At 45.5% G+C, this 12,751-nt stretch overlaps 1 protein-coding gene across 1 annotated transcript; it reads right to left on the reverse strand.

The window, feature by feature from the left end:
• Nucleotides 1-1,165: 1,165 nt before the first annotated feature.
• trim2b (tripartite motif containing 2b) lies at nucleotides 1,166-11,672 on the reverse strand (the record flags this gene model as incomplete). Its single annotated transcript, XM_084042745.1, has 13 exons — nucleotides 1,166-1,318; nucleotides 1,740-1,880; nucleotides 2,195-2,265; nucleotides 3,481-3,649; nucleotides 4,126-4,293; nucleotides 4,757-4,860; nucleotides 5,365-5,560; nucleotides 6,210-6,395; nucleotides 6,920-7,058; nucleotides 8,229-8,488; nucleotides 9,003-9,183; nucleotides 9,414-9,565; nucleotides 11,577-11,672. 13 exons carry the CDS (start codon nucleotides 11,670-11,672, stop codon nucleotides 1,166-1,168), a joined length of 2,016 nt encoding a protein of 671 aa, XP_083898871.1.
• Nucleotides 11,673-12,751: the final 1,079 nt, after the last annotated feature.

Raw genomic sequence — 12,751 nt, forward strand, 5'->3', positions numbered from 1 at the left:
TGATTCTTACCCTTTTCTGCACAACGTATCCAAAAAGTAAAGGTCATCGTCCATGCTCTCAGATGTTTTAACTTTTAGTGCTCATAAAAATCTAACCAATGGGTTGAAACAAGCTTCTAAATCGCTTTTTTAGTCAGCCTGTGGCCATGTTTTCCCAATGCAATCTTACGGGAGCAGCACTGCGCATGCGGACGGGGGTTGACTGGCCACAGGCTGACTAAATAAGCGATTTAAACGCTTGTTTCAACCCGTCGCTTAGATTTTCTTGACCGCTAAAAGTTAAAACATCTGAGAGCAGGGACGACGACCTTTACTTTTTGGATACGATGTGCGGGAAAGGGTCAGAATCATGCATAGTGGAAAATATTCCCCGGTGTCCCCCTCTTACAGGCACAGAGCAATGTGGAACCTCATCTCGGAGCCATACAGCTGAGGGAGAGGTTCCGATTGGAGCTGATGTGCATCCGTCTCTTCTTGGTTCCTTCCGGTCCATCATCAGAGCTTATGTTGCCGATGTGAAGATTTGAAGCACTGATTAAATCATCGGTGACAAGTTAACACATAAGGACATATTCACGTAGAGTTCCTCTAGCCTGGTTCCAGACGAATCTGCCATTGCAAAACAGAAATTGCCCTCGGCAGATTAGGTCTGGCCCTTCTCAATTGAGATTGGATTTCTCTCCCTCCGAAGTTGTGAGGGACCAATCAGGGCCCAGTATGCAAATATGGGGGCGGGTTTATCACCAGAGGCATTTTTTTTTAAATTTGGCCCTCGGAAATGCAGGTTCCACACAGAGATTCCAGACTAATATCTACGCAGTGATATTAGTCTGGCCATGCCAGGCTAGAGTTCCTCATGATAGAAAGATGGCCGGTCTCATCGTCACATCTCTTTTTCTTCCTCCTCCCGTTCACCTATTACATCCATAGTTTTTTTGACATCATGGAAACGTCTTTTCAATTCCTCCGTTCTTCCTTCACCCTCCCCCCCTTTTTTCAATCCATCCATCACCCATCGTCTTATAGGCAGATATTGAAGCTGTAGTTACTCGGGTTTAGAAATTGTTGACCGGGTCTTTCAATTACTCAGTCCTTAATTCCATCTCGCCAACGCATGCTGTCTGTCCCTCCTTCTTTCCTTCCATCCTTCCGTCCGTTTTGCTCATCATTGCAGGTAGCGGTAGACTTTGAAGCAGTGATTCCCGGAATCGGCGACCACCACGTGTCCGTCCGAGGTGAGGGCCAGTCCCTGGGGACCGTACAGGGGATCGGCCGACGTGTTGATGTAGGACAGGAAGGAACCACTGCCGTCAAACACCTGGAGGGAGGGGGGGGAGAGAGAGAGAGAGAGAGAGAGAGAGAGAGAGAGAGAGAGAGAGAGAGAGAGAGAGAGAGAGAATGCAGAGTTGGCACTAAAAAGACAAGGGTTTAATTCCGGAGAGTTTTTATACGATAATTTTGTTCCGGTTAGATGTATGGGATTTTTTTTAACCGTAACCAAATAGGATCTTGGGGAAGGACCAAGACCTCTTTTAGCAGTTTATCGCTGATTGTTTGGTTACACAGTTGGATCACCCAAGTGATTGGTGGTGATTTGAATTAATTAGTTTGTTCTTAGCCCGAGGAATATCAGCATAATGGAGAAAACCATGGGTCCATGGAGCAATGACTATTCTCCTCTCTCTGTCCATGTCCATCAGTCTAATGTGTATCTGTGCCTCCATCTCTCTCCCTCCTACCTGTATGCGGCTGTTCCCCCAGTCGGCCACTATGATGTTTCCGTTCACATCCACGGCCACTCCGGTGGGAGCGTTGAACTGTCCGTTCCCCTCTCCGTTCGAGCCAAACTTCAGCACCAGCTCGCCCTCTGGGGTAAACACCTGACAACCAGAGACACAGACACAGTTCAGTTCAGTTCAATTCAGTTCAGTTCAGAATGCATGCATGCATACATACATACATACATACATACATACATACATACATACATACATACATACATACATACATACATACATACATACATACATACATACATACATACATACATACATACATACATACATACATACATACATACATCAAATAAAATCCTGAAAAGCTGGATTTCGTCAGATGTCTTCCCTTATTCTTCCCTGTCTAGTGTATTGGGTTATGGCTGACATGGCTTAGAGTCTCATATAATTATACATACCTTGACGGAGTGATTGTGAAAGTCGGTCACTATGATTTCATTGTTGTTGTTGACGGCTGCAAAGTGGGGACCTGGAGTCAGGAAGACAAGAGGTTAGATCAGGGTTTTTCAACTGATTGTGAACCAGGGACCACCACCCTGACTAAATACCAACCTGGGGACCACTGTTGTGTTTGGTGGGGATATGGACTAATATTAGTGCCTTGGTAACACTTACTATGCATCCCATGTCTATTTATCCCACCGTTTCTCAACCAATGGTCCACAGACTACTAGTGGTCCATGGCATAATTAGGCCTGCAGGTTGTCAATGGAAAAATGTTTTAAAATATAAATATATAAAATGCCTTTGTTAAATGTTTTACAATACATTTTTAAATAATATTTCAAAAGTCCATCAAATGTAAGAAACTTATTTGAATTAATAGACATGGTGTGGGAGAAAAAGCTTGACATGAAATAGGCCTAATAACTGTAAAGGGCTTGACATTATTTAACCGAAATATGCTAGTAGTCCAGAGCTAAAAAAAAAAGGGTGAGAACCACTGTTCTATTCCTATCCCAAGGTTACCCTTATTCCATTCTCTTACTTAATCTAATTTATGTATGAGTGAGCAGACACATGTGCTTATACAGTATGGGCACATTTCCTAATAATGATGACTCAATCAGGCAATCCGATACAACTTCCCCTTCTGGAGATTCTAACTACCTTTTCTGTGGAATTTCTTGACCTCCAACTTCCCCGTAACTGACAACATTGACACATCATCATACTGTAGGTCACCAGGTCATTAGTGCACTGTTCCGTGGGATAAAATTAAAAATACAAATCTTCACTTTCCTTCATTACAAAATGCATGGTCAGGGACCACAAGCAATACCTTCACGGACCACCAGTGGTACACGGACCACCTGTTGAAAACCCCTGGGATAGATCATTACCTTCATCATTGATATTCTCAATATTAAGCTTTAACTGTTTCACCAAAAAAACAAAACAGTTTTAACCATAAAATATCACTTAAACAAGGGAACCAGGAGACCTGGTGCTGCCAGACCCCTAGTGGTTGAAATCTGAATGGCCGGGCTTCGCATGACGTGTGTCCCTTCTATGTCCCTTCTATGACGAAAGGGGGACAGACTTTTTTGGCTGGGGCCGGGGGACAAAGTGACCATGCCCATGTATAGAGAAAACAGATACAAAGCTTCATGTAAGCCCGACCCCTTGGGTCTGGCAACTATGCATTAATCTAAGTGTAATTACCTACTGTATAGCACAGTACCTGCAAACTGTTTGTCCCCGTTGCCACGGCTACCAAATTTGGTGACCAGCTTTCCAGTTGGTTGAAAGATGTACACGGTGCACGCCTTGTTGTCAACAACGATCACATGACCATTCTGGTCCACGGACACACCCTTTGGCCCCATCAGCCTACCAGAGCCCAGTTTGGTCTGACGGACAGGAGATTAAAACAAGGAAACAAAAGTAATTTATAAATTATAAATCACATTACAATTTTGGAAAACACATAGGTAGTTAAGAAAAATACATAATATATATTTACATTTCAATCATTTGAACATAGCCGATCTTCAAGCTCATAATGCGTCGCGATGCGACGCATTATGAGCTTGTAGATCTGCTATTTTCAAAATATTTTTATACATTTGAAAACTTGAAATGGGATATTCTGCAAGATGAGTACTTTTACTTTTGGTACATTTTGATGCCAATACTTTTGTATTTTTACTGAAGTACATTTTGAATTCCGGACTTTTAGTTGTAACGGAGTATTTCTTTATTGCAGTATTGATACTTTTACTTAAGTAAAAAATGTGAGTACTTTTTCCACCACTGCTGTTCACTCTGAGTATACTCTTATTAATCACACCCCCATCCCTCCCAGATGACCGGTCATCACACTGACCTTGAACTTGCCCTCGGAGGAGAAGATGCTGACCCACTTGTTGTCGTAGTCAGCGATGATGATGTCACCGCTTGGGTGTACGGCCACGCCTGTGGGCCGCTGGAGTTGCCCCGGCGACCGACCCCTGACCCCAAAACGACTCTTGAACTCCCCCTCGTTGGAGAAAATCTGCGCACGCACATGACCACGGACCCGCACACACACACACACACACACACAACCAAATCACACACAACCAAATCACACACATTCACATGTAAAACGTGTGTGTGTGTGTGTGTGTGCGTGCATAATGATAATGATAATGTATTGGTATAAATGTATACAGTGCTGTGGTGACCAAAGTTAGATACAGCAAACAACAGCGCAAAATCAGAAAACAATAGTAATAACAACTTTAAAAGTATTACTGTCACGTGCAGAACGGTTTAGAAAAACATAGAGGTTTTCAGAAGCGACGTAAATGAAGGCACTGATGTTGCTAACCTTAGCTCAGGAGCTCTAAGGTTAGTTAGCGTGTGTGTGTGTGTGTGTGTGTGTGTGTGTGTGTGTGTGTGTGTGTGTGTGCGTGTGCGTGTGCGTGTGCGTGTGTGTGTGTGTGTGCGTGCGCGCGTGCGTGCTCATGTGTTACCTGGACACACTGATTGTTGCTGTCAGCGATCAGTATTTTGCCTGTAGAGGAAGTGGCTACTCCCTGTAGGTTGGTAAACTCTCCTTTGTTCCTGCCCTTTGCACCTATGGCCGACAGAGAGACACAGGAAGAGAGAGAGGGAGAGAGAAAGGGCAAGATATTCAAGATTGTTACAGTACATCTTACAGCAGTTGTTCTCAAAATTCTTTTTGAGAACACGCACACGCACACGCACACGCACACGCACACGCACACGCACGGGAGGCCGATACACCATTGCAAAGATGGAGCGATTGCCACGGATGAGAAGTTCTGACGAGTGATGAAATCACGGTCAAATGCAAGCTGTGAAAAGCCAAGTTGTCCCCAACAACACCAACGTAACATGCATTTGAAGATGAAGCTTCCAACACAAATGCTCAAAGAGCCTTCATACCAGCTGATCAACAGCCTCACTGCGAGGTCGTACAACGTGCAGTTTAAAGCATGGAGCTATGATCACAAAAATCCAGCTGAGACAATCAAAGTAATGAAGGATCATTCTGAAGTGCCTATAGCTTTAGTTTCATGCTGTTAAATGAAACATAATCTATTGGACACTCCCTCACCGATCTTGAACATGAGGTCGTCCTCGATGGGGTTCTGGTGTTTGCGTCTCGGGGTCCCCAGGGCACTGCTGGCTCTCTTGGAGCCTTTCTTCTTCTGGCCGGGGGACTTGCCTCGCCTCTTAGCCCCCTCGGAGGAGCCCGTGGACGGGGTGGCGTTGGCCGCCGAGCTGGTGGCCGTGGTGGTGGGAGGGGATTCCTGAGAGAGACAGAGACAGAGAGAGAGAGAGAGAGAGAGAGAGAGAGAGAGAGAGAGAGAGAGAGAGAGAGAGAGAGAGAGAGAGAGCGAGAGATGGAGACAGTAGATCAGGTTAGAAGAGATAAGAGGGAGAGACGGAGAGAGAGCCGGGGACATAGGCGGCGGGTAATGAAGGCTAGGGTAGGCTATAAGCCTTCCCAAATGTTATGCTGGGAAATTCTGGGAATTAATAATAAATCAGTAAAATCAGGCAAAAATATGAATTAAAAAACCTAACCCTAATCTAACCCTAAGCCTAACCCTATAACCGAAATAAAGTAACCAAAAACCCAACAGAAACTAACAGAATCCAACCAGAAACCGCATTTTTTTTGGTGGTTAATGTATGTTTTATCATGTAATCATTTATAGTAACTAGTAACTAAAGTTTTCAAATAATTGTAGTGGAGTAAAAGTGCAATATATGCCTCTGAGATGTAGTGGAGTGGAAGTAAAAGTATTGAAATACTCCAGTAAAGTAAAGATACCTCAAAATTGTACTTAAGTACAGTACTTGAGTAAATGTACTTAGTCACTTTACACCACTGGTATACTCACAAGCCCACACACACATGTGGGCACGTGCACGCACACATGCAAACAAACTCACCTCTACGTCTGCGTCTGACATCCTGGTCACGTTCAGTTTAAAAGGACTTCCTTTGATGTGCTGGTCATACAGCCTGAGGGCCAATGAGAAGTCTCCTTCTTTAGGCACTATGTAGAGGAACTCATACGTCCCGTTCTTATGATCCAAGATCTCACCGTCTACTATACTACCATCTGGAGTAAACACCTGAGAGGAGAGGGGAGGGAACAGAAGAGAAGAGAAGAGAAGAGAAGAGAAGAGAAGAGAAGAGAAGAGAAGAGAAGAGAAGAGAAGAGAAGAGAAGAGAAGAGAAGAGAAGAGAAGAGAAGAGAAGAGGGGGAGATGATGGGAGTTGAAGAGAGGGGAGGGCAAATAAGAATTAAACATAGAGACAAGGTTGTGCATGGATTTTTGGTGCATGTGTGTGCGTGTGTGTGCGTGCATGAGTGTGTGCGTGTTTGTGTGTGCGCCTATGCGGTTGTGTGTGCTTGTGCGTGCTTTTCTGTGCGTGTGTGCATTTGTGTGTGTGTGTGTGTATGTGTGTGTGTGTGTGTGTGTGTATGTGTGTGTGTGTGTGTGTGTGTGTGTGCGTGCATGAGTGCGTGCGTGCTTGTGTGTGCGTCGATTTGTGTGCGTGCGTGTGCGTGAGTGCGTTTGTGTGTGTGTGTGCATGTACAGATCTCTGCGTTTGTGTGTGTGTGTATGTGCGTGCATGCGTGTGTTGAACACACCTCAGCTGACAGAATAGCGTTGCCACTCTTGCAGGCTCCGCCGGCCTTGTCTCTCGTCACTATGGTGACAGAGGCTGTATGTCCCACAATGCACTGCTCCAGCCCTAAGCCCATGGCCTCACTCTGGCTGGCCACCGCGCTGAGGACACATTCATTTAAAGTCCTTATAATATGACATCATCTGGCTGAAAAGCTGTTATGTGTACAGCCAAGACAGACGTTGATCTGTGACCTTGACCTCTGACCAATTTGACGTACAAAATTGATAGCCCTCACCCTACTGATCCTACTGGAGTTGATTAAAACTGTCTTGACTTACCACTATAGAGCACCGAAGTCTGACGTAATTTTCACATCCTACCTCGGTCGCGTTCCCCCCCCCCCCCCCCCCCCGCCCCCCGTTCTGAATTCCCATAGACGTGTTTAATATCGCATCAAATAAGAATTGTGTTCCAAAAATAAACAAATGATCCCGCCGGTTTGACTCTTATGGATATGAAGCATCAACTGGCGGTGAGAAAACGCTAATGTTACTTCCGACGAATTAGTTACATTTTCGCCAGAAACAGACTGTTTCAAATATGAGTGACTGACTATCATAAACGATACAGAACCTCTTCCCTGACAATATCGCAGAGACTTATTATTTTTGGACCACAATTCTTATATGAGACGATTCTAAGATGACCCAATGTTACCAGGACTTCTGTACTTTATCACTACTATAGTTGTGACAGTGTGCAGTTCAATCTATAAATTCAAGAAAATGTTTTGTCACGGCCCCTTGGCCTGGCTTGCAGGGGCTGTGTGGTTGTATGGTGTACTCCCCTATGTGTGTATCTTTCCCACAGATCCTATAGGCGTCGGCAAACTTGGGGTTCCTAATTAGGTGCATTGGGAGCACCTGGCCAGTGCTCCCTGGAGCCCTATAAAATAGTGGTTGCCAGCCATTCTAGGTGTCCCTCTCCAGATGACAGCACCCTTTTGCTTGTTTCCCCTTATGATTCATTCAGTTTACACACTCTGCAACACCCCCAAGCTACATTGATCACACATCCATAGCTGACATTACTGATTACTGAATTACACACCTCATACCTTTTGTAAGCATGTTTTAAGTCATGTGTCAGACAGTCACAGAAATAAAAATAAGACAGAAACAAACCCATTCATTATTATATAACAAAATGAAAGATTTTCTCTCTCATACACACACGACCAGTGGAGTGCATGCTGTGTGTGTATAGGCCTACTGTATGTGTGTGTGTGTGCCTGTGTGCGGGCGTGCGCGCCGTCGATGTGTTGATACCTGGTGGTGACGATGTTCCCCAGGTTGTGAATGGACTTCCTCATGCCGTCCGTCTCCAGCACCAGGTCCAGCTGGTCATTCTCCTCGGGTTGACAGGGCAGGCCCTGGCTGGCCAGTCTCTCCAGCCTCTCCGCCAGCTCCCGCTCGGGCTGCAGGCTCTCCGCGCACGCCTCCGCGGCCATGGACGTGTCCGTCTCCGCGCAGCAGGCTGTGATGTCCCCCTGGCCGCGCAGCAGGGAGTCCACCTGACCCTGGAGGACCTGACATGAGAGACAGACAGAGGGGGTTGGCTAGAGCAGGGGTCTTCAACAGGGGGTCCGCGACCCCTAGGGGGTCCTCAGAGTTACTACAGGGGGTCCGCCAAATCTTTGTGTGATATGATTTTTCTTTTTACCTTAACCACTTGAACCCTAGCATCCCTTTTCTGAGGAGAACTTTAGCCAAAGATAGCAGATCTACAAGCTTACAACGCCTCGCGCTGCGAGGCGTTGTGAGCTTGTAGATCGGCTATTTTTGGCAAAGAGGTATAGGTGTAGAGGGAAAAAAGAGCAGACCAAGTAAACAAAAAAAGTATAAATCTGAAACACAATTTTATACAACATAGTGGGGGTCCCTGCTTCATCTCTCTCTCACCTAGGGGGTCTTTGGCCTGAAAACGTTGAAGACCCCTGGGCTGGAGTCATTTTACTTTGTTTTCATCTTAAAGGGATAGTTCACCCCAAAATGTTTTTTTTTCCGTCTACCCCATGGAGACTTGAATTCATGGATACATACCTTCTGCTTGAGTCCGTACGTGACTTCCAGCTCCATCAGCAGCACGCTCTTCCTCACGTCGAGCTGCTTGTGCAGATCCTCGAAACTTGATTGGATGTCCTCCTCGATGGAGGCCCTCTGATTGGTCAGCTGCTGAAGGATCTCTTTCAGGAAGCCCAGGGCATCCGAGATCTGTGGGAGCCTGGGGGCGAGAGAGAGAGAGAGAGAGAGAGAGAGAGAGAGAGAGAGAGAGAGAGAGAGAGAGAGAGAGAGAGAGAGAGAGAGAGAGAGTTGAGTTGCTATCCTTGCACAGTTTGATTTGTGTTTGTGTGTGCGTGTGCATGTGCGTGACTGCCTGTGTGTGCGTGCATGTGTGTGTGCGTGCATGCGTATACATGCATGCATGAGAACAACCCCCCCACTCCCTGAAACCTGTTGTTCGCAGCCCCCAGTCTCTCTTGCAGTGTGTTGCGATGCAGTTCCAGTGTCTGGCTGAGGGGGGCAGTAGTGTGTCCCTCATGGTCCCCTGATAGACAATCCTCACACACTGCACACTCACACTGCCTACAGTACACATCTGTCACCTGGAGGAGAGAGAGAGACTGCAGTGAGTGAGTGAGTGAGTGAGTGAGTGAGTGAGTGAGTGTGAGTGTGTGCATGTCTGTGTGTGTGTGTGTGTGTGTGTGTGTGTGTGTGTGTGTGTGTGTGTGTGTGTGTGTGTGTGTGTGTGTGTGTGTGTGTGTGTGTGTGTGTGTGTGTGTGTGTGTGTGTGTGTGTGTGTGTGTGTGTGTGTCAGTGGTGGAAAAAAGTACTCATTATACAGAATGTACCATTTCACAAGTTTTCAAATGTATAAAATGTATAGACATCTTTTGAACGTAGCCGATCTGCAAGCTCACAATGCGTCGCATTGCGACGTATTGTAAGCTTGTAAATCGGCTATTTTCAAATGGCTGAAATGTATGTAGGTCTGAAGTTGTTAATGTATGCTTTGTAATAATAATCAAAATCTACAAAGTAACGAGAAAGTACGTTTTCAAATAATTGTAGTGGAGTAAAAGTACAACATTTGCCTCTGAGATGTAGTGGAGTACATGCAAGTAAAAGTACTGAAAATTGGAAATACTCCAGTAATGTAAATGTACCTCAAAATTGTATTTAAGTACATTACTTGAGTAAATGTACTTAATTACTTTACACCACTGGTGTGCGTGTGCGTGCGTCCGTGCACGTGCGTGTGTGTGTGCATGTGCGTGCGTGCGTGTGTGTGTGTGAGAGAGAGTCAAGAAGTGCCGCTCCAGCAGTGTGTGTCAGACAGTAGCAGAGTGAACGGTCCATTGCTGAGGTGGACGTTTGTATTTGCACCTGAACCTCATAGTGAGTGTTTAGATTTAGGATGATTGTGTCTGTTTGTGTTGTGTAGACATTATAGTCTACCTGTATGTGATGATGTGGGTGTTTTTAGTGCACACTGTGCTCAGCTGAACGTTGACTAAGCCACTGATTAACACCAAAGCACTGCTTTCTACAGACAAACAACAACGTTGACCTTTGTCTGTCTGTCTGTCTGACTGTGTCCTCTGTTTGCATTACTCTCTATCTCTCTCTGTGTGTGTGTGTGTGTGTGTGTGTGTGTGTGTGTGTGTGTGTGTGTGTGTGTGTGTGTGTGTGTGTGTGTGTGTGTGTGTGTGTGTGTGTGTGTGCGCGTGCGTGCGTGCGTGCGTGCGTGCTTACCCAGTGTATTTTGTTTTTGATTTTCTGTACAGCACTTTGGAAACCTTGAAAAAGTTGTAAAATGTGCTATATAAATAAAGTGGATTGGATTGGAACTCGCCTCGCTTTATAATTTATTATGCAATTCCACTCAGCGAAAACCCGGCAAGGACGTGCCGTGATTGGCCAGTAGTCGTGACTTGAGAGTCGTGAGTTGGGGCACACGGTTGGCCGCACGGTTCCCCCTCCTCGATATGGCGGATGTGAAGACACATCGCTCCAACGAACTTCAGCGGCCAATGAGGTTGTGTGTGTGTGTGTCAGCGTTAATTTTGACAGCACATTTTGATTTAGTTTAGTCATAGTCTTTTGAGTTTTAGTTTTTGATTTTAGTCGACTAAATCTACAGTTGAGTTGATTTGTGCTGAAAATAGCAGATCTACAAGCTCACAGCGCGACACTTTGTGAGCTTGTAGATATTGCTATTTTCAGAACACAACACCGGAGCGCAACCAAACATAAAATGACTTGTCTTTTACTTCTACTGGATCTCTTCTCCACTAGTCCCTCACTAACAATTTAGTCTAGTTTTTATTTGTTGACGAAATGTTCAATATATTAGTTTTAGTCATCATAGCTTAGTTTTTATTTTGTTTTCGTCAGTGAAAAAAAGGTAGTCGACAAACATTTTTCGTCACAGATTTCGACGAAATTAACACTGGTCCAATTACAATTTGAGTAGAGCCGGGCAGACTTAAAATGTAATTGTGTGTGTGCGTGTGCGTGTGCGTGTGCGTGTGCGTGTGCGTGTGCGTGTGCGTGTGCGTGTGCGTGCGCATGCATGTGCATGTGCGTGTGTGCACATGTGTGCGGGTGTGTTACCTTCCCAGTGTGTGTAGGACAGGTGTTTTTGCCAGGCGGAGCCTCCAGTACCGTACACTCCTCACTGCTGCTGTCCGAGTGTTGCTGAGTCTCCATCTACGGCAGGCAGCCCGGGGGGGAGGGCTTAGACTAGAGACACGCCCCTTAGTCCACACCACGGTCAGGGGGAGGGGCTAAAACGTGAGTTTTTACAACTGCTTATTGTGCACCAAAAATTGTGGCCAAAAAAATGTCTTGGAGCACGCCGTTATTGCAATTTTATGGGGTTTGATTCTTAACATTCAAACGGACGTCTTGTCCCAAACCTCTGGCGACAGGGGGGAGGGGATAAATATTCAGACGCACTCTTTAAGTATACCCATGGATATGGTCGAGTTACGCCCCTTAAATGGAGATAATAAACATTCAGAACCAGGCCCTTTTTATTCTAAATTGTACTAAGGGTGAGGGGCACTAACTTTCAGATACACCCCTTATTCCACCCTCCCAGCCAGTAGGAGAGGTCGAGCGTTGAGATACAATCCCATTATAATGCTTCCTGGAGGCGAGAGGCTACACATTCAGGTTATTCCATTTGCTTCCGAAATGTCACTGAAGAGGCTGATGGTGTTCGTCTGTTAGGCCAAATGTCTAGTTGTGATTGGTTCCTTCCAAAGAAACGTCTTCCACTTTTGTCAACAATCTAAGTGCTTGTAATCCATGTGAACGATGAAAACTGGGCTTATACTTTAGACACACAATGTTCTAACCCCCAATAACCGGGAGGAGCTAAACATTTACACACACCCTTTTTTCACATCTAGCAGCCAAGAGTGTGTGACTACACACAACCTCTCTTACTGTTGCTGTTGCTAGTGTTGTGGTGTTGCTTTATAGGGTCAAAGCATCAAAATATCGCTTTGTGCATGTTAGCTGTGACATTGTTAAGTAAAAGGCTCATGCATTCCAGAGGAAAAGACAGTTTTGTTGTCTTAGTTTGTTCGTGGTCACGTCAGGTCAACTGTATGAGGCCTGTAGAGATGAATTTCACACCCCGGTCGTGACCTTGCTTTCAGAGACAAACAAAGGTCTCCTCGTCTACTTCGTCTTTACAGAGACAGGTGTTGGTTTCGTCCTGTGGAGAGGAGGCAGACAAGGCGTTAGATTATAGGGAAGGGCCTTTATTGTAGCCTGGT

Source organism: Gymnoscopelus microlampas (genome assembly GCF_963454915.1).
Source record: "Gymnoscopelus microlampas genome assembly, chromosome: 19".
NCBI lineage: Eukaryota > Metazoa > Chordata > Actinopteri > Myctophiformes > Myctophidae > Gymnoscopelus > Gymnoscopelus microlampas.